We start from the raw sequence: 25,668 nt of genomic DNA, 5'->3' as shown, positions 1-25,668 counted from the left end.
AAGAAAGTGATGGTCAATTTTTATTCCAACACTGCATTGATTTTAGATTTGTTTTGGTTTTCATGCATATGTGGACAGATTTGTGACTGATATACTTGCATGTAAGTGAAATCTGTTTATGAAAGGTCAGAGCTATGCTAGTCTTTGTGGTACAGAATATATTGTCTACTTCTTGCATGATGAATTTGTTCCAGCCAGCACTGGCACTCACCAGTACCTGTATGGCTGGTGGTCAGTAGCACTGTTTTCTAAAAAAAATAGGCAGTAGCCACATTTTTATGGATAACCTCCCAAAACCAGTTCAGTTTGGAACTATGACATGTATTTGCAATCTGTGACTGACTACAGCATCACTGTATAATCCTGCTATCAATACTATGCATGCCATCTTCTGCAAACAATTACTTGTTTTTACATGAATTGAATGTTATCTTTTTTCAGGAAAACTGGTAGATGTGTAATACAACAAACATCAAATTATGTCAAAAGCGTCTTCAATAGCACTCAAGTAAATAAAACCAACTCATAAGCCATAGAGGAATGTGGTTGTCGTTAAAGCTGAAGGTTACATAGAAGATCCCCATCCAACTGAACAGTCTGAGTGTTTTGCAAAAATTGGTAGGAATGATAAACCAAGGGGATGTTGGGGAGCAGTATGTCACACACAGCAAAGTTTATTGCAATAAAATCACCATCTGACCCCTGCTACACTAATTGCCCCCACAACATCTGGCACTGATGGCAGGTCAGAACTCGAAGAGGAAAACTTCAGCAAGCCAGGACTTAGAACAGTCAAGGCTTTCAGAACAGGGCTGGCTTAGTTGGTGTTTTGCTATTGCCTAAACCAATTACATGAAGACTGCAGAAAGCTTCCCATAGTGCAGTGAGCACTTAGCCAACGCTCCATGGCTTTGCACACAGGCTTCCAGGTGGGCTGTGCCACATGGAATTGCCAAGCCTTGGCTGCTGCAGCTACACAATATGCAAACAACCCAAAATCACATGAACAGAAAAGATCAATTTCTTAAAATGACAACGGATTGAGGATATGACAGCAGGCTGCTGACGGGCAGGAATGAAAAGCAGTTCAGTTAATACCCAGAATTCTCCATGTTCCTCAGTTTTCTCAGTTTCCTTAAGGGACCACTTAATCTACAGCTACAGTCCCCGACTTCTTGTAGTAAACTCTGAATTCAAAGTCAGTTTAAACTGAGAACTGTGCACTGAACACATATTAGGGCACTGATATTGCTTCTTATTTTGTCAACAGGCAACTCTTCTACTGGGACTGCAGATCAAGCTCTTTGAAGGTGAGAATATATCAGTTCCACCAGAATTTTAATTGATTCTGCGTAAGGAATGACATTGTAATGTTGAGATGTAACAAAACAACAGTTTACTTACGTGCACAGGATAGATTGGTCTTCTCGGTCTGTGAATAAAGAAAAAAATCCATTAATTAGGGAAAATAGCTAAGTCCTGTCAAAAGTACTTACATTTATAATGACTTACATTGAGCAATCTAGACCTTTCAAAACCTGACAATTCACAATTAGTCAAAAGTACAGGGTTCACATCTTATTTAATTTGCCATCATATTTAAATAAGGATCTCTAATGGAAATATTTTGTACCAAAAAATGAACAAAAGGTTAGGAGTTCAAAAATATTTTTTTGTAAATTCTGTGAGAGATGAACTATAATGAGGACAGCAAAAGGATCAGACTGCCTATAAGAAGATTATAATTGATAATTTCAAGTCTGAAACTTGAGTCGTTATTATGCTTATGAAATATGGCTAGCAGCCCACTTCAGACAAAGTCTGGACAGATAAGGCATCAAAAACTAAGACATTTTATGGTGGTCATTAGATTTTGAAAGCACAGCAGTCCAAATAGAATCACAGAATCATAGAATGGCCTGGGTTGAAAAGAACCACAATAATCATCTAGTGTCAACCCCCCTGCTCTGTGCAGGGTCACCAACCACCAGACCAGGCTGCTCTCAGAGCCACATCCCCCTTGAATGCTCTTTTCTCTCTATTTCATTTCAGATTTAGAAATGCCTTTTTTTCAAGACATATCCTTCTGTCTGTGAGGTATCCTCAAGATTGAGGAAAAACAAGATACATTTTTTTTACAACAGCATATCAACAAGAACGTAAGTATTCTTCATGCTTTACCATGAACAGAATTGTCAAACATATATTGGATGAAAATTTATAAAAAGGTGGGCCAAAATCTCTATTTCTACTGTGTAAGGCATGTAAGAGGTTTCTGTGCTGCAGTTCAATACACCATAATGTTGCAGCATGGTTTAGAAGCACATCTTGTCACGTATCTCCCTTTTTAATGTATTTGGAGTTGGAGTTTCTCTTTACCTTCAGAACTCTTGCACAGAATTTTCTACCAAAAGGCTGATCTCAGGATTTTAGGCTGTGATAGTGAACACACACTGAGGTTTCATAATGAGCTCCATAACACTAATGTATTTCCCAAAGCTCCACTGAAAGAAGACTCCCAAAAAAGTCTGTGATACTGACAGGCTTTACAATTTGGCCTCTATGGCAAGATGTGTGTTTAGCATGTTTGCTGTGATCAGTTCTGAAGTAGAACCCTTTTTTAAAACTGGAAATGTTCAGCACCAGAGGAGGTCATATAGAAAGGTGTGGTGTCTCCATCCTTGGACATATTTACAAATAGACTTGATTAAGGCTATGAGAAACTTCCATGGCACTGAAACTGGCCCTTCTTTGCAAGAGGCTGCGTCAAACTGCCTTCTACAGACTGTAGAAAAATCTTCTGAATAAGAAAACAAATTCCCAAGTTGGTCAAATGCATATTTGAATTGTGTGCTTGGCTTATAAACCCGAGACTTGAAGCAGACAGTTAAATAAGGCAGAAGCAAACGTGTCTGTATATTTATGTATTATCCACCAGATGCAGAGTGAGCATGAGACCAGGGAAGCCTCTGGGCAGAAGTTAAGACACAAACCCGTTCCTCATTTTATTTTGTGAGTTGGATGACTTGCAGGGCTACCTATCTGGTTGCTTACCCTTATCGCTGACCTTGCATGTAATAAATGGCATGAGATAAACAAGCTTTCTGTACTGCACAAAGATAATAGAGATAAATTCAGCCTATTAAGCTTACAAGTTGTAATTGCTGCCTGGACCACAGCCAGCCTAGGAAAAGCAGTAGTGGATTCTGCTTTGGCTTAACGATACTAAATAACTGTATTTACTCCCAGTTTCTCATTAACGTTCAAACCGGTGTTGTAACATCAATTGCTTCATTGATCCCTTGCTCAGAAAATGGCACCACTTAACTGCTTTGGTTGGTAAATTGGTACAAAATGAATCATTTCACTGCTGTTGGAGGATTTGTCAACACTGCAGGACTCTTCCACATACACATTTTGGATGAGGGGAGCTGTGCGCAGTGTTTATTTTTCACTGAACTTGGCTTTCTTTAAAATTAAAAAAATGAGAACACAGTAGAATTTTTGCTAAAAATACACTGCTGTGTAAATAGAAACCATTGGCATATATTGATGTTACATCACAAACCCATAAATATCATAAAGAAAATAAAAGTGACTTCTTGATACAGAGTTGCCAGTGGAAATTCTGAGCTCAGGGGACATTAGAAAAAGTAATATTCCTGCAAGCCAAGTATTTTTTCATTTCTCTGCCTGTTGCTCCCCCTTTCCCTTCCCAGTAAGTGATATACCCCTATTGATCGTGTCATATACGAAGGTATGCACCACAGGCATTTGTGCATGTGCACTGTGTGACTCTGATAACAATTAGCCTGAAGGCTACTCGGAGTTCTTGGAGGGAAAAGAAAAACTATGTTGTTTTTTCTTTTTTTTCATCTTTTCCTTGTAATGCCTTCGAAGACCGCGGCTGTGCAATCCAAATGTTCCCTGTAAGCAGGCAGCCCTATGGCTTTCTTGGAGAAGTCTGTGAGGAAGCAGAAGGAAAAGACTCCGCTCTTGGTCACCGGACTTATCCCTTCCTAATGCCCCAAGCAGTTGGCAGCCTTATAAAGTCCTGCAGTAATAAGGGCTATGTTGCTAAGTTGTGCAGTCTGACCTGCAAAACCTCCCACTGACATGCTGGCCAATGTGCATTCATGGAGGGAGAATATGCAGCACTGCTCCATTTCCTTCAAAAGTTTCAACATACTGCAAAGGTAAGGATGAAATCAGGAAACCAAATCCTATTCTGCTTTGTCTTGAGCTGCAATGCCTGCCTCATTTGTTTTCCAGGACTCTCCAAATTGATTGCTTCTATTTCTGTTCCAAAATCTTTTATTTTTTATAGGAAGGATTCTGTCCTGTTTTGGGACACTGAAACATTATGTGGGTAGATTTAGCAGAGAAAATCACTTGCACAAAATAAAACTTGATAAGCATAATTTCTGGGGCTCACAAAGTAACAAAATATCTTGTATGTTCCAATATCTTTATGGTTAATACCTTTTTTAAAAAATACATTACTACTTGGAAGACATTCACCCCCTGTATGTCTATATTAAACATTTTGGACATTTTTGGATTTTCTCCCGAATATTTAATAGTAAGCAGACATACTTCACTGTCTAAAATCCACCAGCTTTCCTAAGTCCCATCAAGTTCCATGACCAAGAAAGTTCCAAGACCATGAAATGGACTTTTTTTTTCTGGAATACGCTACACTTTTTCACCAAACACCTCCAGTTTGCTTGTAGGAATCATATGCCCCTCTGTTCTCAATAGACACGCTAGTTCTGCTTAATCACAAACAAAATCAGATGGTTTATCACAATGAAGCAGCAAGCTGGCAGCTTTACCATAAAAGGGAAGAACAGACTGAAGCCAAGCTCCAACACTCACTCACTGCTTCTTTACATTTGTTAATAACTGTCCTGACTAAAGGGAACATTTCTGTATGGTCCTGCTAAGGACACAGTAAACAGCTGGGTTTTCATGCAGCTTCCTTTTCTAGGACCTTGGGAACTGTGTTTTCCTCCCAAACCTCCAAGTAGATACAAGGTTGTTTGTTTTTCCATCTTTAACTCAAGCTTGCTTACAAAGTGCTTTCATGAAAATGGCTTTGCAGAAAATAGATAAGCTTCTTGGAGTTGAAGAAAGCCTCCATATGTCTTCTCAGTATTATTCAGAGCATGTAATAAAAGCATAATCTTCCACATGAAAAAATATTTCTGTTATTACTGCTACACAACCTGACCTTCCTTATTTGTGCTGCTTATCACACATTTGCTGTTTGCCACCTGCAGAGACAATAGCAGAAGGCAGCAAATTACCCACCCTCACTGGACTACTATCACTGGCATCTGGCAGTGCTGCAGAAGCCATCCATCCATCCACCCACCTCTGGCTCTTCTGCCCTGCACCATGGTGCCCTCTCGTGTGCTGCATCATGCCTTTGTGCAGCCACACTGCACACCAGGCTGCAGTTACCCACCCTAAAATGAAGCTAGCAAAATCAAGGAATGATTATTAGCTGGGCCGTTTCTATGTGAAGACTGCATGAGGACGGTGCTGGGAGTATTGGGATGAGGAGGCTGAGCCCTTTGCGCAGCGACTGAGCAGTGCTATTGCAACTGCAATGAGAAGCCACTGCATCCATAACACAGGTATAGAGGTCAGTAAAGAAATATAAGCGGACTTTTTTATGATCGTCTCCAATTATTTGATTTCTGTTAACAGTGGCTGTGTTGTTACAAGAACAACTTTGATGGGACTTGAACATCATCTCTAATGAATACATTGACCAAGTAAGTCTTGAAAGCAGAGGAGGAGCACATGCTGGACGTTTGTGCCAACAGAGGGTTTGAATGTGAAGGGTTCTGATCCCCAGCTGATGAACTTGCAATAGGACCAGCTATTGGCAGATACCATGGCTTGATTTGTTGATAGAGGTAGCCCAGGATTTGAACAAGCTGACTGCTTTTGGCCAGGGAGTCCTGATCAGAGAGTACTAGAATGTAATTCTTCAGTCTTATGAACCTAAGATATATTTTAGTTTGGCAAGAAGTTTCTTAGATAAGGAGTAATATTGACATTTCTTAAGGAAAACATTCAGTGCCTTGATACAAGTTCATGAACACAAATCTCTCTTTATACTCCCTTTACAAACGTGCTTACAAAGTCCCATGAAGCACTCTGTCCATATGGATTGCATACACACGCACTCTATTATGTTGCTGCCCACTCTCACCACCTCAGCATGAATACAGTTTGGCTACATAACTAGTTATATTAAGCTTTGGTTTAGTTTTATGCACAAAACATGAGTCTGTTTTTCCAAACAAAAGCTCAGCTTTAAAGGCAACTGGGGCCCTCTTCAGAGATGGAGAGACTCCAAAACTGCATGTGCAAGTAAATAAGCAAGTGAAGCGTGGGTGTCCTGGGCTTGTGATGCAAGTTCTTGTGGGAAGGGTTTGGCTGCTGTGCCAGCTGTGTGTGGTTAGGAGGAGGTAATGGAAGTGTCTCTCTTGAAGTTCAACTTATGGTCTGTTCCTTCCTCCTTTCTTTCCCCTTCCTTCCTATTTGTTCTCCCCTTCCTTTTTTCTATCAGGAAGGTTTCCTCCAGAAAAGACATATGAATCATAAGGTATGAAGATCCACCAAGAATTGGTGGAGTCAGAACATTCCAAGCACCAAAAAAGTGAACAGAAAGAAGGGAAAGCATCCACTTGTACTGCCTTCTCCTCCCAACCTGGGAGGCACAGCTAAATCCTGGCTGTTCTAGAAGCAGTTAATGACTGCAGCGAAGGGTGATCATGCTCAGGTGGCTTCAAAAGACCACCTTAGGAACAACAGGAGAGAGGAAGAGTGAAAGAGGTCCTTATGATGTTGGGATCAGGCAGAGAACTGAAATTAGTTTCAGTTTAAGAAGGAAAATGATATATACGGCTACACTGAAACAATCCTTATTTTTCAGTAGTAGATGCAGTATGACATTCCTTTTTTTCCCCTGTCGCTACCTTGCAGCACTTTCTTAGTTGACTTTTCCTTCATCCCACTTTTGGGGACAAATAGCAGAGTTCTGTGCTGAACGAGAAGGGTACTGCTGAACTTCTTGCATAGCTCCCGTGAGGCTCACTGCTGAAAGGCTTTGAGGAAAGAAAGTTGCTTTGACAGCAGGGTCTGCTCAGAACCCTCAGAAGTGCTGTATGCAGAGGACAGAGATCAACACCTGATCTGCAAGGCAGATAGATGGCTGAAGCTTTCAAGGATCTGCTTCTACCAAGTAAGTTTCTTTCAGCTGGGGCTCCATTAAATGAGATTCAATGCATCATGTTATTCTAAAAGCTTAAACCTGTCCTCTCAGCCCTAAACATTTTTTATATACCTGTCCTTGCTGTTACAGTAAGGAGGAATGTCTGATTTCAGTACGTCTGTTATTGATGCTTTATTGATCCTCCTTTGTTGCACTGTAATTCTGCCTCCTTCTGCCTGTGGGTGATAAAATTGATACTGCTCCAGAAAAGAAATGTACCATAAGTGACAGGAAGAAAAAAATGTTGATATTTTAAGGCAAATTTTAGAGTTGAATTTATTATATTTCAAGTATTTACATGTCTGAAAATGTAAGATCCTAAGGTTAGAAGCCAAAGTTACAATTAGCTGATCAACTTACGTAAGTAAATGATCTTCAGGTGGTTTTTGTTATCTGGGTTATTTTGTTAACGCTGCAGTTATACATAAAGTACTCAAGACATCTCTAGGGAGAAAAAACCTGTTTTTATGCTTTCGGTATCTGTCACCATTGGTGCGTGTATCCTTATGTAGTGTTTGTTCCAAAATAATAGAGATTTGGTTGATATTTAAAGACAGCAGAAGTCTGAAAGGTGGTTGGTCAAATTAGACAGCACAGAGGCTTATCACATACTTTGTCTACTCTGAGCCTTGAATTACAACAACATGAACCATCTGCAATGTTCTGAACAGACTGATCTTAAGATCTAGTCAACTTATTTCTTTCAGATTTCAACTACAGTAGTGCTGCAATCATTGTGATCACAGTGTGTGCCAGGATCATGGTTAGATAAAGTGCAAAATGGTTTTGAATGGATTAGTATCTCCATAGCAATTGCTGTTCTCTGTTTGTATGTAAACGTTGCTAAGAAGTCAATGCTGGGTATTTATCTAGCAGCTAAACTGACATTTCAGATGCCGTTAATCATTTTTTCCCGTCAGACCAAAAATCCATAAGCCCTATACCCTTAAATCCTTAAACTTAAAACAAGGCAGCCCTAAGCTTCAGGGCTGAGTTTGGAAATCTTGCTGAACCACAGTTATAGGGCAAAACTTTTGCAGGAACAGACCTCAAATGGAGATTTACATTTCAAAGTGTTCTGCAGCCTCCTGGTTCCCCAGAGCACCCGTGGCTGCTGTGAGATAGCAGCCAGTCACGTCCCTGCATTCTGTAGATATTGCAGCCTTGCGTGGTCATTGATGTAGCGTTTTTATCTCTAAATGAATGATCTTTCTTTAGGACAAAATCTCCTTAGCCTGTCAGTATTCAAAGCAGAAATTCCCTACTTATTTTTAAGGTCTCATTATATGCTTTGGGGTCTGCTTTTCCACTGCTGTTCCATTAGAAAACAGAGCACATCTCAACTAAAGACTCCAAAGCATTAGCACTGTACTAACAGTAGCCCCAAATTCAATCTGCTTACTAGGAGAGAGCGAGGAGCAATGCTGACAGATACAACAGCCTTAGCAGCTAACTTTGGAATAGTCTCCACTGGTGCAAAGGGAGCGTTTTCCATGCCCGTATTTGCCAAAACTATTTGCTCAACTTTGAAACCTTCCCACATGCCTCGACACAGATGGGTAAAAGGATTGTTTTTCCTTTTTGAGTCAGTGTTTGTGGAGTGCCGTTCCTGCCAAAGAATTCCTCTGAAACTTCTTGAAAGCCCATGTCTCCCTGTGTATCACAGCTTTTCTGACTGTGCTTCTTGAGGGAGCACACATGCAGCAGTACATTGTTTTCTCTCACGTTAAAGTGCAGTGATTTCTAAGAACTTGCCTACCTTGCAGCATGCTCCTGTAGGCTGTGTCTGCAATAGCGTAGATGTGGGGCGGCATCTCGTGCCTCTTCTTTCCCTTGTACATGTCAATAATCTTCTCTGAGTAGATGGGCAGCTGTTTGTATGGGTTTACCACAACACAGAAGAGACCTGAATAAGTCTGCAATGAAATTCAAGTAAAAAAGGGAGTTAGTGTTGTGTACTGTATCTAGACTGGGACACAAGGCATCAACTGCACTGAACCAACAGGATTTTAGCAAAAAACAATTATTTTCTCAATTTAGTATGACAAATGAAGTGGCAGTTTCTGTATGTATGTGTATGAGTGCAGCTTCCAAGTGCATAAATAATTGTTTCTAATAAGGAAACTGACAGAAAGTATGTCATTTTTTCTGCTTGTGGAAACGCTCTGCTTTGATGTAACGCTGCATGCTTTTTTTATTTCAGTTGTTTTTGGTATGTAGTGAATCACCTTTATTTGTGATGAGCTAGGGACTACAATGCTTCAGAATGTTCCGTTATACATGTATTTGTGTGCTGGAATGTTATTTGCTCAGGCAGATATCAAATTCTTAAATCTTAGATCGGAAGTGTGGGTTTATGTTGGGCATATAACCACCACACAGCAGTAATGATTGATGTGAGTCTTTGAAAAAAATTACTCCAGTTCCAAACAGATCTCTTATCAGAATGGCCGTATACCTTCAATAAGCAACAATTTCTGTAAGAGATTCAAGAAAAAAATCTGTTTTATGTGTTCAGTTTACTGAAGGTATTCGTGTAAAAATGGATGCATAAACAAGCAAGAACACTGGACACCAGCTGATGGCTATTCATCCAACTGTTAGGTTTAAAAAACATCCTTTGTCTCAGGAAGCTCCAACTTACTGAACTGGAACAGAAATATTAGTGAGTGATAATAGATGAAATGCTGTATATTACAACAGTTACTAAAAGTGAGCAAAGTAAACAAACACAAAAAATAAGTAAAGAAAAAGAAATGATAGTTGCAGCCCTTAAGTCAGCCTTTGGCTACTATTTTTTGAAATGACACCAGTCTGAGACAAATGAACTTTTGTCCTTTATGACTTGGACGTAAGTTGTTTGGATTCCCGCAGTTCATGAGTGAGCGCTGCACTGTGCAGTGCTACCTTGCCCTAACCTCAGAGCTGTGTCTAACTGAGCTCAAGCTGCCTCAGTTCCCCCACAGGAACAAGGATAGCACAGGACTGTAAAATGCCATCTCAAAGGCTTGGATCTGGGCACAGGGGTTTCCCTTTCCTGACCATATTAGGAAATGGCACAACACGGTCTCGGCACAGCCTGAGAGCTTTATATGGTACTGAGCAAACAGGGCGAGAGCGTCCATCAGCTCATGGCGGTGAGGAGCAGTTGGGTGCCCCGCATTGGGCAGAACGCGTGGGGTGCTCCGAGCATCTCCAACCTTTACAGCATTGTGACTGCACCTTCACTCGCTCTTGATGTCCCCAAGTCCCCCAACCTTTGGGGAGGGTAAATCACTGCTACGCTGGCTTTTAATTGATGACAGAGTTTAGGACAAAACTCTGTGCTAACTGTGTTAAAATGAACTTTCGTATGGTCAACACACTTGAAAAATGGCTGTGCATCTTACATAAGACAAAATGACCACTAGGCCCTTAAGGGAAGTAAAATAAGATATTTTTTCAGTTGAAGTAGATGTGCTATATATACTCAGGTACTAATATCCAAGTAAGTAAAAGAATAAATGTTCAATTCAGGAAGTTACTTAGGTCTCACTTCACTGAGATTTTTAGATATCTTTCTGACTTTCATCATGCAAAGTCTAACTGTCTCTAAATAGTTACCCACTTGCATGCCTAAACGCCAACTTGGAGACACAAGAAGCAGATTTTTAAAGCAGGAAAAAATCATAGAATCATCACAGAATCATAGAATGGCCTGGGTTGAAAAGGACCACAATGATTATCTAGTTTCAACCCTCCTGCTGTGGGCAGGGTCACCAACCAGCAGACCAGGCTGGCCAGAGCCACTTCCAAAAAAAGCCTGAGCCGATGAAGTTTGGGCATCCCCATTTCTAACTGGATTGCAACTGATACCTCCTCTCACCTGTGGGAGGTAAACCTGGCTTTGTTGCTTTCCCACTCACAGCTCTAGATGTTCTACAAAGATCTGGGGAAAACAGATTAATATAAAGTGTTCTGAAGTCAAGGAAGCCAGTTAGCCAAGCATGGAGTTGAAAGTGGGATTTGAAATATCTGTGCTTTGGATTATTCTCCTGAGGTTTGGCCTGCCCAGGGATGGGGATCTGCAGTCGTGTCCATCCCTGGAGAACCTGGGGGCAAGATATGGTATCTTAGGGATAGTGTCCAACAGGATTGCTGTCCTTTGCACATCACCACTGATGGTTAAGAGGGACTTATGCAAATACATACATCTTAGTTGTTAGTGCCTACATTTGGGCAGAAGTATCCCAACACTGGCTCCAACATAATGTATAGTTTCCTATAGACAATTTTACACCGTTGAGCAAAGGCTGAATGCATAGTGCCTATGAATGCAGGTACAAGAAACTTGTTTATGCTCTCAAATTGAGTTTCTATTTCATTGATGCTCATACTGTCATTTCTGGTCTCATTTGTGACTGGACAAAGCAGATTCTGCTTGTTCTCAGCAGTGTGAAATGTGAGTTAGTAGCAAAGCACTTTTTGTTCTTTCTTAACTCCATCAAAGAAAAAGGTCAAGGTGTTCTTCCAGTGGATGGTTACTTTGAATTATTGCACACTTTTTACTTCCTCTGATTTAATAATATTTACTTTAAACCTAAGGAGAGATGATTTGCTGTGAGACTTTTTTGTTTGTTTGTTTCAGCTAGGTTGAAATTTTTTTTCTATAGCATGATTGGGAATCCCCACCTGCATCAGTGGTGCTCTAAAGGGAAGAACAGTAAGGTCAAGTTTTCATTGTATGTGTGGGATTCCAAGGTAGGCAATGTAGGCAGCCAAGGCAAAGAGAGGAAATGGTGGTTTACAGTTTGTTTTGCAAGTAGAGGAGAACAAAGCCAAAATATCTGTTTATATCCCTCCCACACATTTTTTTTTTTTTTCCCCAAAAGGTGTGTAGTAGGACAAGGCTGGACAATTTAAAACAGTTTTAGGTTTCCTGAAAATACTATTTGGATTACAATTTAGAATTGTAACTCTTTTTTTTTTCTTTTTTTTTTGTAACTCTTAATTAATCACTGTCTTAAAATCTTGTTGAGAGAGAGAGAGCTTAATTTCAGATATGCTTTGATGTTTGACTCCATGAAAACAAATTTTAACTTTTCAAAAGTGGATGATGCGAGTAAATGAACTTCTTGTAGGATGAGAGAGTTCCACTAAACTCCTCAAAGTAAACGAACAGGAAGTCCTGAAACATCTGGTCTTTTTTTTTTTTTCCTAAAAAACCGACAAAACAAGCAAACAAAAACATCTCCTTCTCATTTTATCCATCTACACTTGTAGTAATTCCTTTTAAATCTTGCAACAATGCAAAACATTTTCAGACAAATTCCATCGTAGTAAACAACATTTTGAGCTCTAGTATTATAACACACAGCTCCCTCTGTTCACCTGTGGGCATAGAATCTAATGAATCTAAATGCTGAGAGCATTTAGGCATCTTTCAGGCATCTTGATGACATGCATTAAATAGATTCCTGAAGGAAAGATCTTCAGCTTTAGCTCTATCAAGTTATGCATAACAATTAAATGTTGGGGTTTTTTTATTTAACTATATATAACCATCTTTATTTTCTGCGTCATTTCCTACCTTCCAATTTAGCATTCTTCAAATTAAAGAGAGTTCTATTCCTGCCTCTGAAACCACATTACTTAAGCTCTGTGCTTACTTTCACTCATTAGTGGTCTGTCATGCAAGTAAAATTTCCATGGATTGAATTTGTTGCTTACTTCTCTACAACACAACGTAGGGATCCTCCATGTAGCATCAAAGGTAACAGCTAAATCCCATGGAAATTTCCTGGCTTCTTTTATTGTGCAGTTTGATGACTACTGATACAGATTATTAATGGCAAAACATGATTATGTTAACACTCTTGTGTGAAATGGGAAGCAGAGAAATCTGGGCCCTGAATCACATGAGCACAGAGAGATTAGAATTTACCCAGCCTTCTCTAATCTGTAAGTTGACCAACAAAGGGGAAAAAAAAAAGCCCTAGTAGATGCTGTCTTTGAAGGATATGAGCACTTTTGATTGAATTACAGTGCGATTTTTCATTTAGTCAAACATAAGGTTTTATTCAAGCAGCCACCAAACCAGAACTTGTCCATTGCATTTCATTGGTAGTTTGCCTGGGAAAAGACTATATAACCTGGCTTTTCCATGTGTTCTTTTTTGAAGTTACTGTTGGGGCATATGGACTGAAAACTTGATCAGATTTCCTTGAAGTCATGATTTTCAAAGCAGCCGGACTGCTGTTTAACTATCAGAGGATGCTCTCCAAGTCAATAACATCATTTCATAATTAGCGAACTTTGGGGAAGAAACCCGTTATGTGTTTTAATTTAGTTGAATAAAGAGGAAAAAGTAATAAAGCAGAAGAGTCGTGGAGAAAAAAACATCACTGAAATGCATTTTTGGTTTAGGATCCTGTTGCTGAGGGGTACAGACTTGCATGCCAAGTTATACACAAATACTGTATCCCAGACAGCAGGTGGGATCCGCTTTGTTTGTGATGGGACATGGTAGCATGCAAGATAAAACCTACTTACATAAATTAAGCCTGAGAAGTATCTCTCCCTTAGATTGTGCAGCACTGAAGCTTCATTGAGGCATGTCAGCTCGGCCATGTCCTCCACTTTGGAGAACTTGGGAGGGTTCATCTTCTGGATATCATCCTTGCTCAGTGTCACTTTCTTTCCATTTTCCTGCAGTTCAACTGTCACCTCATCCCCTTTCTCTTCCTTGATACTTGCTGCTTCAAATCCATGTTTCTCTGATGGAACCCAAACCAGTTTCTTCGCTGACCAGTCAGCCTGGGCAAGAGGGTTGTTAACGAAGTTTTTGTCCACAAAGAGGAATTTCTCATCATCGCTGAGAGGTTTTTGAGACATTTTGACTCAGTAGTTACCTGTTGAAGAGGCAAAATATTCTGCTTTAAAAGAGAAGTAAATGTGGAGGTGTTCCAAGCAAAACATCTTTACCATGTGGTAGATCCTAATTACTGCAAGTCCTGGGTCATATCTTACTTTTCCACACAGATACTGTTGGGTTTAAATACCTTGCAGAATCATATTTAAATATCTGATCTCATTCCTTTGTTACTGTGTCTGAAATCATCTAACTCAAAATCTTTAGGACATTAAATAACTGAGCTAAGTACCCTCATTTTGTTTATGTTGTACAGAAGATTGGAGAGAAAAGTAAGACACAATTAGCACTTATGCATTAGACTGTCAGGACTGCAGCAAGAGCACCGTCTGAACAGCTTTTTCCAGCCTCATCTCTTATTCATCACAAAGTTAATTTAACTTTGATATATTCAAAAGTCACCATTGCTGAAACAGTTTTGGGTGTGTGCTGAAATACAAGCATAATAATGAAATAATTCATAGAAGAACAATTCCCAGGTTGCGTTCCAGAAAGAACAGAAACAAACTTTTTCTTGCTAAGGACCATTCCCAATTGCTCTAATATCATTTCATTTGGAGAAGAAACAAGATTAAGAGAAGATCAAAAGAAAAAACTTGAAAGCAAACTCAAGAAAAAAATGCCACTGTAATCAGTAGTGCTGGTGAAAGAGAAGTAAGTTAGAGTTATTCTCTTTCTGTAGCTCATACAGTGAGAGCTGACCATTTATGAAGGGTTAATATCCACAACTTAAGAAATGGAGAAAATAAAACAAGTTCTGAAGTTACGTCAGTTATTAGATACCCTGAACTGTGATGCTCAGATTGGAAGGATGATGCATCTGTGTCGTGCAGTTGCATGTAGCATTGCGCACATGGATAAGTTGTTGGATGTATCTGCTCTGAAGGTGGGAGCCATGGGAGGGTTCTGGCTGTTTTGCACTGTGTTCGGGAGGGAGGCAGCAGCTTTTTTTTTTTTCCCATTGGAAATCAAGATGTAGCTGCAGCAGCTGGGCTGATTAATGCTGGAGCATTCCTAAGTACTCAATGAGAAAAGGAGTAAACAGAAGTCTTGTAGTTTGCTACAGAGCAGGAAAGAAGTGGTGCTAGTCAGGAAACCTGCTGTGCAGCAGAGCAGGGAAGGCAGCTCTAGGGAGTGGGGAAGAGCGTGGCTGAGAAAAACATCTCCAGGAGACGGAGGCTGTTTCATTTCCTTATTGAGAGTGAATTTAACATTTACAATATTCAAACAAACACAAGTCTTGAGGGACTTTGGAGAACTGACTGCTAAAGATGTCAGCAATGAGCCCATAAGCAGAATGATATTTGCAAAGCTCTGTGTACGAGGCCAAATGGACGCCCTGTACTCTGGGAGTATCAGAGAGTGGTTTCCAAATATTTGTCCCCAAAACCTTCCCACAGATTAAAATTGTTTTGCAAGGCCAAAGTGTGCGAGAGGTCTGAGAGAGAAGTATGGATCATGCAGAAGGTGGCCTAAAGCCTTAAAAACAAATCTAGGATTCCAGAAGTGATGAAATAATTTAGGTGATACCTCAGTGAAATGCAGTGGAAATAAGATGCCCTGCCTCTTTAAACTCCCTTGAAAAGGCTCACATCTAAAGAGAAAACAGCTCTCCTCTAAATGTACATGTTCTAGTGACACTTAACCTGGAAAAACTCCAGCAGGAAAGTTCACCCAAATCACTTGTGAGCGCTCAGTGCATGCGGTGAGGTGGGCAAGTGGGATGAGAAGTGAACAGGCTTGGTTCTGTGCATTGCCACTCGCCATGCATGGTATTCCTTGCCCTGAGTCCCTGCGAGGAAGCTCTGTAGGATGTAGCCCTTTGTTGGCTCCCAAGGGATTTTTGGAAGAGAGCTGCAAGAGGAAACTATTTGACCTCTGTGCGGATTAAAGCAGAAAATGTTCCCTTGCTGCCAAGAGGGCTGGTAGAGCTGCACAGTTCCAATAATGGAGATGGTATTCTCTCCAGCAGAGCTTTCCAGCTGGCATCTGCAGGGTGAAGGCAGCTGGATGGAGGAACCATCCCCAGGGCTGCAGAAGCAGGGTTAGGGGAGCAGCAGAGATGCCGTAGCCTCTGTTCCTGCTGCAGTAGCAGAGACACCCTATTGCCCCAGTAGCATGGAAGGAGATGCTGTGGAGAGGTGAGAGGATTTTGGTTAGACCCAGAGAAGAGAGCTAGGGAATTGCCCCAAAAGGTTGGATTGAGATGTCCTTGGGTAAGTTCCAAGTAGCAGCACATCCATATTGAATTTGATATTGCCATCAGAAACACCAGAAAATTACACTGAATTGCAGAGCTGAGTTTCATGGGATCAAATCCTGCTACTTGGAGGCTGCCCAAAAGTGATGATGGTGGAAACTGTCCTGACCATTCACCTAAAAAACTCAACCAAAGACAAAACAGCTGGCCTGCTACAAAGCATGCCATCAGTGGGGATGACTCAACTGCTCTTTGCTTTTCTTGTTGCTCAGGGACCAAGGGAAGCTCTTTCCTGGTAACACAGAGCTTCCTGTGAAAAAAAAGTTTTGTACCTTGTATTTAAATTTCATCTTTCTGAAAATTAGGTGAGGTTGTAAGGTCTAAGAGATGGAATGAACTGCAAATCTTGGGAATATGAGTTTTTGTTCAGATCTAAGTACTGTACTTGACTGTTCATAGTCAAGATATTAGTCAAGGATATTAGTTTAAACACGGTGAGAACAAACTCTCTACAAGAAATAGGGAATATTTAGTCTGAACCAAGGAAGAAACACTGATTTGACTAAAAAGATTTCATGAATGATGATCTGGAATCTGAGAATGAAGCTTGAGTAGTTGCTGAGTACAGCTGTAGTATAAAGGAAATTCTGTTATAGATTAATAAGCATAGTAACGACGTGAAGTTTTCTAAATAGAAAGTGCATAAGATGAGCACCACTGGCAGATTTGTCCTAATGAGGTGCTGAAGCTTTCTGAATCAAAACTGGCAGTAAGCCTGCAGGTCCATCTTTGATCCATACTGCACTACACTGGTCCAGCATGACTGATGTTGGGAAACTGGGTAACAGAGGAAGACTGGCCATTGAGAATGCTCCCTGAGAAGGCAAAACTGAGCCGGCCCCTTTGGCCAGCCCCTGAGTTTCATCCATAGAGCTGGCTAAGGGAAAAGGAAATTAAATATCAGTGCAAACTTTGCATGAGGTTCTCATCTGTTCTTTCAGGAGGATGATAGCACAGATCTTCAGGGCAAGAGCAAAGCCTGTTCTGTACCCAGAAGTGAGCTATCCTGAGGAAAGGAGAAGGAAAAGCAGTGATAAAAAATATTACTTACATAAAGGTTTTTTGCCTCAGAAAAGTGCCAAATTACACCAAGAGCTGGATGAATCTGCTATGCTTGTTCAAACTCCTAACATGCACGAACACAGGGGCATGCACACTTCCATAACTTATTTTCTATTCCTCCTTCTTCTGCCCTGCTGCTGATTTTCATTGTTCTTTCCCTTATAATGTTGGTGATGGAATTTGAATGCTGTTTTTACAATTAGTTTATCCTGAGTATATTATTCCAAGGACAAAGTATAAATATTTCCAGGAAGTGCTCTTTAATTAAAAGGTTATTGGCTAAGCAGAATTGCCTCCTGGGTCAGAGCTTAAAGGGACTGCTGTTATCCTAATGAGATAATAAGGGACACTTCTCCCTTCCTCTGCAGGATGTGAATGTCAGTATAAAAGCTTATCATGGCTGTTCAGGGAAAAATGATCCAAACAGTGGATTCACACGTGAATTATTTTCAGAAAACAAGTCATGCTCTTATAGTGGTTTCTGATGGAAGGATGTAGCCATAACCTGCTTCTTGACTCATAATGCACCTCCTGAGGTACAGTCACTCTGTGGAAGTCTTTTCAGGTTGCCTTTCATTTTTCCAGCTGAATCACCCAGCTGAGCATAGCTAAGCTATGGGGAGAAATAATGAAAAAATAAAAATAATCCAGGGGTGAATCCTGATCAACTGATGTTCATTTTGGACTGGCGCCCCAGAGTTGAGCTTTATGACAGGCACTGTGAGGCATCCCTCCTCTGGATGGCCTTCTGCTTTTCCTTGGTCACTGGGGCCATCCCTCAAATGCTCACTCTCATCACAGACAATTTCATCTAACACGGGGTTATCATCAGTACATTTAAAGTTACTCAACAGCAGAAGTCTGTATTTTTAAGGGAGAGCATTTTCAGTAATTTCACAGGACTGGTTCTGATGCACTATCCATGTCTGAAAGTGACTTGCCCTCCTGTCAGGTGTGCTCACCTCCCTTAATGCAAGTCTACATCACTGATGGGACACTTGACAGCTCTTCTGCTGCTTTGGAGAAATTGGGCCAGGTTATTGTGTTATAAACTGGAGAGAAGGGGGGCAGAAAGGAAAAAAGACTTGAATTCCAGTATGTGGGGATAGATTCCCTCACAGGGAAAATACCCGCGACTTCCAGTAGCCCCAAATATCGCTCTACGAAATAAATCAGATTCTGCATCAGAGTTCATAAATAATCGCTATGTTAACCAGGCTGCGCACAAGTTGGAAAGCTACCTCTCATTCTTTGCTTCTTCTAAAATTAACATACGAAAAGAAAAGCCAACAGATTTGCAACTATTAATTCTGAGTGAGTTATAAAGAGTTTGGATCCCTGCATACGTCCATGCACGCTACCATATAAGGCGATGTTCTCCTCAATACTCACTGTTCCACAAAAATGTAATGATAACAAATTCAAAACAAATACCTTTTAGGGACTAGCATGTCAATTGCAAATGAGATAATAAAAATCATTGTTTACATCTAAGTGAATATAGCCAGAGGAGTACCATGCAGTAATGAAGTGACTGCTTAGGCAAGTGCTCTGCCCTCTGAGGCTTTGTCCTTTTGGTTTCTGTGTTAGTGGGAAATGAGAGCTTTGGGGGCTTGGGAAGCCAGACCAGGCTCTGCATCATCCTGCAAGCTGCCTGCCAGGGCCAAACCTTGAGGGGAAGAGCTGGGCTTGCCTTCATACAATTGTACTTTAGGAAAGGTTTCGTTGAGAGATACATACTAGATAATAATGGAAAACTTCTGATTTTCCTTATATTTAAAATATCTCAAATTGCTTCTTCCTTATAAACACATGTGCACCTCTCTCATATCTACACAAATATATATATTTATATGCATACACACGTATATATATGTATGTGAAAGAAGCCAGATAACTTCTCAGATGACAGTGATGCCATCTACTGTCTTCTTAACCTACTGGCAGTATTTTGTTGAAGTTTGTTTCTTTATTATTCCTTTAAAAAAAAAAAAGGTGTGAAAGTTGCATTTGAAATTACTTAAATTAGTCTATCAGATAAGCTTCACTTCAAGTTGATTTCCAGCATATTAAAAATGCACATATTCAATAGCAAGGTACTTCTGCAAAAATGTTTTGATTTCCTCTCCTAGTCTTTGAGTGTTTTTTTCTTGTTTAAAGAACCAGCTGACAGGTGAATGATACTATCTGGTAATATGTTCATTGAGCAGCTTAGGAATTGCACTGCAAAAGTTTATCTGGTGGGTGTCTTCCATACCCAGTGCTCCACTGCAGCATAACAAGGTGCAAGCTGGCACCTTGCTGCAGGCTCAGTGCAGCCAGTGCTCGGTCTGGCAGTGGCAGTGCTAGAAGTAACTAAGGACCAAGCTTGGTCTGTGCACGCTTACAAACCATCATTGCTCTAGCATATTTTAAGCAGAACCCAATTAGCAGCACTCAGCTCAGGAGCAGCCATTTGAGCATAGGTATCTCTGCTTCTCTTTCTGCTTTGTGTGCTACCTGCAGGGTTATTCACTGCAACTCGTGTCAAAGTAGCACCGTGCTCAGCTCAGCGCCCCGCTCCATTCCAGCGTGGCAGCACCCAGCCCCGACCCAGCAGGGTGTGCTGCCCCCTCCTCCCCCCCTCCCCATACTCACAGTTGTCCGAGTAGGGCAGCAGGGAGGGAACTGGAGAGTCAGGAACCTGTACAGCCACCAGCCGGGACAGTCCGAGTCCTCGCAGCCTTCACTGCCTCCCTATATAGAGGAGGAGAATCTTGTCAGTGGGGAGGGGCCCTGCAAACCACGTCCTGCTGGAAAATCCTCCCAGTACCTGGGTTAAAACACCCAGTCTCAGACAAGCAGCTCATTGCCAACAGGGCCCAGCCCAGGACCACTACCCTTGCCCCCATCTGCCCTTCAGCAAAGCAAACTGGGTCTGAAATCCCTTGCCTTTGGGAAGGCCTCGAGGGGTGCCCTCAGGTGCAGAGCTTTTGCTTGTTCTTGGAGGTGCAACTCTTTGGCCAAGCAAATGGACCTTTTAACTCCTTCCTGCCTTGGCAGCATCCTTACCTCTCTGCCCTGCTGAGGGTAAAGGACAGACCCTGGTCTTGTGGGGCACAGGGAATTCCTACCTACCTCAGTGCCTTTTCTTGGAGCTGAGTGGAGGGGCAGGTTGGTGTATGTGGGGGGGACATTCCTGATGTGGCAAGGGTGGCTCTGGGGTCTCCACGTGTTTGCGTGACACTGGGCACCAGGGGCTGGTGTCAGCCTCCCTGGCTCCTGGGGTATACAAGGGATGTTTCCCAGTTTCCCAGCAGATTTGCCAAAGTTTCTTTTGCCAGCCAGCATGCAGCAAAGTTTCCAAGAAAGCACCGTAAATACATTTTCATATATGAGGAATACCTCCCTCTGTCCATAAATGGAAGAAGAGAAGTGATAAATAGCTGAGGGGGACCAGCCATGGGGATGTGGTGGAAAGAGTGGGCAGCAGCACTGTGTGAGGGGGGAGAGGAGGACAGGGAGTGTGAAACCAGCCTTGGGGCTGGGGAGGGATCTGCTCCTCGTCAAACCTCCCTCACAACCCTGAAACTTTCAGTCCCTGGCTGTCCCCCCTCCTCCTGCCACGAGTAGCCAACAGCCTTGTGCAGAGAGACCTGGGGATGGAGACATCCCAAAAAGGGAAAGTAGGATCCTCTAGGAATTCCCATCAACATGCCAAACACAAAATACCGAAACATCCCCCTCTCAGCAACAGACTAAATATGGTTTATACCCAAAGGATCAGAGCACGGTCCTGGCTGAAATAATTTCTCTTGACAACAGTCGTGTCTAAAAAATATGCTCTGCTGGGGAAAATGGATGAGACTTATATTGGTCTTGGCATCCTAGGAAAATACCTACGTGGGGAGGCTGGGCTGAAAACTCCAGTGTAAGCACCAGTGCCTGCAGGTGTGATGGACCATATGCACCATCAGACCCTGTTTCCAACACTGGACAGTGATGAGCAAATCTGGGCAAACAGGAGAGAGTGGAAGAGTATCAGGGCTCCTTCCCCACCACGTTGCAGAAATTCCAGCTGTATTGTAAGAAGCTGGTGAACATTCCATGTGCTCATGCAGTTACATGGTTTCAGCCTTTGCATAAAACCGGAGGGTCTGCCTCAGGAGGTGGGGGCTGCACTGCACTGCAGTCCAGCAAAGCCGTGTCCAGATGAGACTCATGTGTGTTTGACTGGGTTGGAATGAAGCCAGGAGAAATGATATCCAGATGTCAATCGAAGAAGCTCGCCTTTGTTAGCAGAAAGCTCCTCACTGTGAGTTTACCCTATTCATTTTGCAGTTTCTCTGTTGCAAGCGTAGCTTTTACATAGGAACGTAATGGACAGAAAATACTGAAATGCAAGGGCATCCTCTGAAAAGCATGATCTTTTTGGCATTCATCACAGTTATCCTAAGAAGCTCCTTGTAAACCTACCCAGCTGTTTCACAAAACCAGATACATTTTAATAGTAGCTTAAAAAGGAGTGGAAATTATTCCTGCTGGTTCGCAAACCACTGCATGTGCACATGCAGGCTTGGTGCCCAAGTAGTGTGTTTAAAGAGGCAGCGGTGGAGGGTGATGTATGATGTGACATTAAACCGAGCTGGAAAGTTTAAAAAAAAATTCCTGCTGTGCCTGGAACAATTGCACTTTTGAGCTGTGTGGGGTGGGAAGTGATAAGTGTAAGCTTGGTTTCAACCTTCTTTTACAAGTCAGCATAAGAATACACACACTAATAAATACCCCGGTTGGAGTTTCCCTGTCGCTGTGGTACTTCTTAAACTGAAGGTGCATCAGACTGAATGCAGTGGAGTCCCAGTGGACAGTGCTTTTGTTATAAGAAAACAAGCTTTTTAAAATTTACTTTTCTAGAAATAATAAAGCCCATCCTTTAACTGTCTCCTGAATCTGCACAGTAAATGTTGTGCTTGGAAAAAAAGAGGGCTTCAGAGGGAAATAAATGAGCTTTCAGCTGCCTCACCATGTGTAACCTGAATCGCAGACAGGAGGAATACATCATGGTGATAAGTTAGGTTCTTAACTAATGTTAAGAAAGCAAATTGTTTGTTTAGAAATGATTTTACTTAAAAATCGACTATATTTCTTTGAGCTGGTGTGCAGTGGGAAGCAGAGTGGTGCTTTTGCAGCAGGAGAGGCAGCCTGCATCCAAACCAGGACAGTTAATGACATGAGGAGTCTGACATGGCAAAGGAGTCAGGAACTGCTCAGGGTAAACGTGCTTAGTACTGGACTCAGGTCAAGTGAAGTGTGTGAGGCAGAGATGTCAGTTCTTCATCGGCTGCTACTGAAAGGGCATCTTTTCAAGAGTGAGCAAATATTTTTGGTTTTTTTTCTTCCTAAACATGATCACCAACTGGTAATCACTCCTCCGGAAAACCAATCTACTAATACCAAAATTCAGCTTGATACAAAGCGTGCTCAGGAAGGAAAGTGCAACTGAATCCTTGGGGCTTGTTGATAAAGCTTACAGAAAAAGTTCTGCCATGCACAACAGAAACGAATCCCTCCAAAACAGCACTGTGGAGTATGCACACAGTTTCCTCTAAATTTAGGGGAGAGCAAATATTTGGTATTAAAGAATCTTTCTGAAACTCATGGATCAAGTTCTTCCAAAGTGCTTTCCAGATCTGATATTCACACCAAACCATGCTGGCTCCTTGTCACCTCCACTTTTGATATCACATGCAGACGAAGAACAGCCTCTTTTGATGCAACCCCCATGCATAACAGTCTCACTTACATTGTTCTAACTCTGATAAAATTCAGAAATGCATTCAGCTCACCAAAAACGTGGAACTTCTAAATCCTTGTATCTTTTTCTCATTTTCTGGTATCAGTAGAAAGAATTAGGGCACTCAGTGCAAGATGTTACAGTCTGTAATTTAGCAAGACAGAACTTCTTAAGTTGTTTGAGAAAATTTTTTTCCTTGCTCACCTAGAAGTAAATTGCATCTAAAATCTGGAGTTGCAACTGTGAATTACTTTCATCTAAATACCAGCCTCGCTTACTTGAAACTTCTAAGGAATGTTTTGTACATTTTGTACAGAATCCATTTTGTACAGAATTTGCACCTCCTCTTCTTAAGCAAGTAAAGGCAGTCCAGCACTCACAGAACTCACTGCATGTCCACATCTTGAAAGATCAGATTCCAGGTTCTCTCGGGACAAGTGATAGACATTAATAATTAGGCCAGTATATTTTCACAGACATATTTCAAAGCTTCATTATACAAATGAATGCCATGGGCAATACACTTTAATTTGATTTTAATTTGCTTGTACAATGACTGTACTTTCAAATAAGATTATTCCAAAACTCCAAATCTGCAATGTGTTGGTATTAAGGCAATTAGGTGAAATGCATGTTGCACAACAAAGCAGACGCACCAACTCCAGCTCCTGTACCAGCACAGCATCTTGACAATGGACAGAAGCTGCAGTTCCTGAAGAAAATGGTTTTCAGTTTTCTGTTTTAAACAAATTTCTACTCTGATTTCAGATACACACCTTTACCTCAAAAGCTTACTGAAGCACACCCTTGTAACAACCTCTGCTTTCATGGCTGTGGAGACAAAGAGGACGCTGAGCTGTGTTACTGGGGAAGGTCAAGTACCAAACTTCCCCTTATCTTCTTTCACGAGAACAAAAATTGTATCTAATTTCAGCAGCTAAAATTCCAGGCAGCTCCATGGCACCTGAGCAGCTTCTGTACAATCTATGGTGGGAAGATAGAAAGCAGACACAATGGCTTTGGTTGCCCTGGCAGATTTGCATAGCATAGAAGGTTGTGGCTTCTGTTTTTCAGCAGAGCCTTTTCCTTGCCCTTGAAAAGACAATTCAAATTCCAAATACACTTTGACCCACTATGTTATGAGAAACAGAAAAATAGGTTATGGACAAACAACCTCTGGAAAACCAAAGTTCAAAATTCAGGAGCTTCTGTGGCTAGAGCAATCATATCCATGCTCTGTGAAAGTTCATTTCTGCAAGTCTCCACAGAGGCACTTCCAGCTTATTCCAAAATGAAAGTCATTCATAAATAACTTAAAAGACTATTTTTCTGCTGTAATATTAAACAGAGGAATGAAGAGAGAAAACTGATTTGTACCAGTGTGGCAGGAAAGAGCCCCAGCAGCAAGGCAGCATACCATGTAGGTTTTATACAGATGGCTCTCCATCTAAGTGGTTGAATGTGTTAGTGGTGGTGGTGGTAACACAGCAAACATTGAGGGCATACACGAATTTGCTTGTTTCACCCAAGTGTCAGTTATAATTCATGCAAAGCTACCAAAGATTGAAAGATTTGATTAAGATAAATTTGCACATGTCTTCTCCTCTTGGAAACAGTCCTGAGAGACGTACTTATAAATAAGCAAATGTGGAGCCATCAGCATTGCCAGTCACACACAGGGGAGCAGCTCACTCCCGAGCCTTGAAACGGATGAAAGTAGCTTCTCCTTTAAAGCTGTAGCTGTTCTCTGCAGTTTCACATTAAAGTAGAGCCTAGGCTACTTATCAAAATAAAAAAATACCTACAATGCTAATTGGGTGAAATAAAGACTAAGGGAAAACATCATAAAGACTGCACAACTCCGGGTCCTTTCAGTAACATTTGCAAACTTACATTAACTTCCTTCTCTTTTTTCCCCCAAACGTTTGCTGCACCATTTATTTAACAATTACACAAAACTACTCTCAGTACCACTGGAAACACTAACATGCATGAATTTGTTAAAAAATAGATTACGTGGTATTTTTATGTACCACTACAAGGTCTACTTCTATCAGAAAAAACATCCAAATATCTCAGCTAAAAAAAACTCCTGGGAATCAGTAATTAACCATCAACTTCATTTTTAACTCTTCCTGCCTTTACTTTCATGTCATTTGGGAAAAAAACAAAAGTTCCTCCCCCGTCCCATTATTTAGTGTTACACTGTACAATTTATAGCAACTCCAGATGGAAAAGAGTTACCCTTGTTTGTTTGCTGGCATAAAGATAAATATAGTCCTTGTTTCCAGAGAACTTCAAACAACTATTCCTCCAAAGGACTGCAATTTTCTTTTCAAACTTATTTTCCCATACTTATCTAAGAGTAGCAG

At 41.2% G+C, this 25,668-nt stretch overlaps 1 protein-coding gene and 1 long non-coding RNA gene across 5 annotated transcripts in view; one reads left to right on the top strand and one right to left on the bottom strand.

Moving 5' to 3' along the window:
* LOC122165017 overlaps positions 1–5,709 on the top strand; it is a 31,551-nt gene extending 25,842 nt beyond the window's left edge. Inside the window, exons 3-6 of the long non-coding RNA XR_006170363.1 lie at positions 1,271–1,310; positions 2,053–2,159; positions 3,901–4,196; positions 5,283–5,709. This is a non-coding gene — a long non-coding RNA (uncharacterized LOC122165017). The remainder of the gene's footprint in view (positions 1–1,270; positions 1,311–2,052; positions 2,160–3,900; positions 4,197–5,282) is intronic.
* The window catches only part of MYH11 (myosin heavy chain 11), a 55,856-nt gene extending 35,591 nt beyond the window's left edge, over positions 1–20,265 (bottom strand). For 3 of the 4 annotated variants that reach the window (XM_042827557.1, XM_042827558.1, XM_042827559.1), the window contains exons 1-4: positions 20,161–20,259; positions 13,823–14,181; positions 9,051–9,207; positions 1,405–1,432 (exon numbers count right to left, since the gene is read on the bottom strand). In XM_042827557.1, coding sequence (XP_042683491.1) covers positions 1,405–1,432; positions 9,051–9,207; positions 13,823–14,164 — 527 coding nt within the window. In that variant the 5' untranslated portion in view covers positions 14,165–14,181; positions 20,161–20,259. Of the gene's footprint in view, positions 1–1,404; positions 1,433–9,050; positions 9,208–13,822; positions 14,182–20,160 lie in introns of all 4 variants that reach the window. The other variant, XM_042827556.1, reaches the window with a different exon arrangement.
* Positions 20,266–25,668: the final 5,403 nt, after the last annotated feature.

Source organism: Centrocercus urophasianus, unplaced genomic scaffold (assembly GCF_019232065.1).
Source record: "Centrocercus urophasianus isolate 14NV4802_14NV808 unplaced genomic scaffold, USGS_Curo_1.0 seq_29, whole genome shotgun sequence".
NCBI classification, from domain to species: Eukaryota; Metazoa; Chordata; class Aves; order Galliformes; family Phasianidae; genus Centrocercus; species Centrocercus urophasianus.
This window is presented reverse-complemented; position numbering and strand designations above follow the sequence as displayed.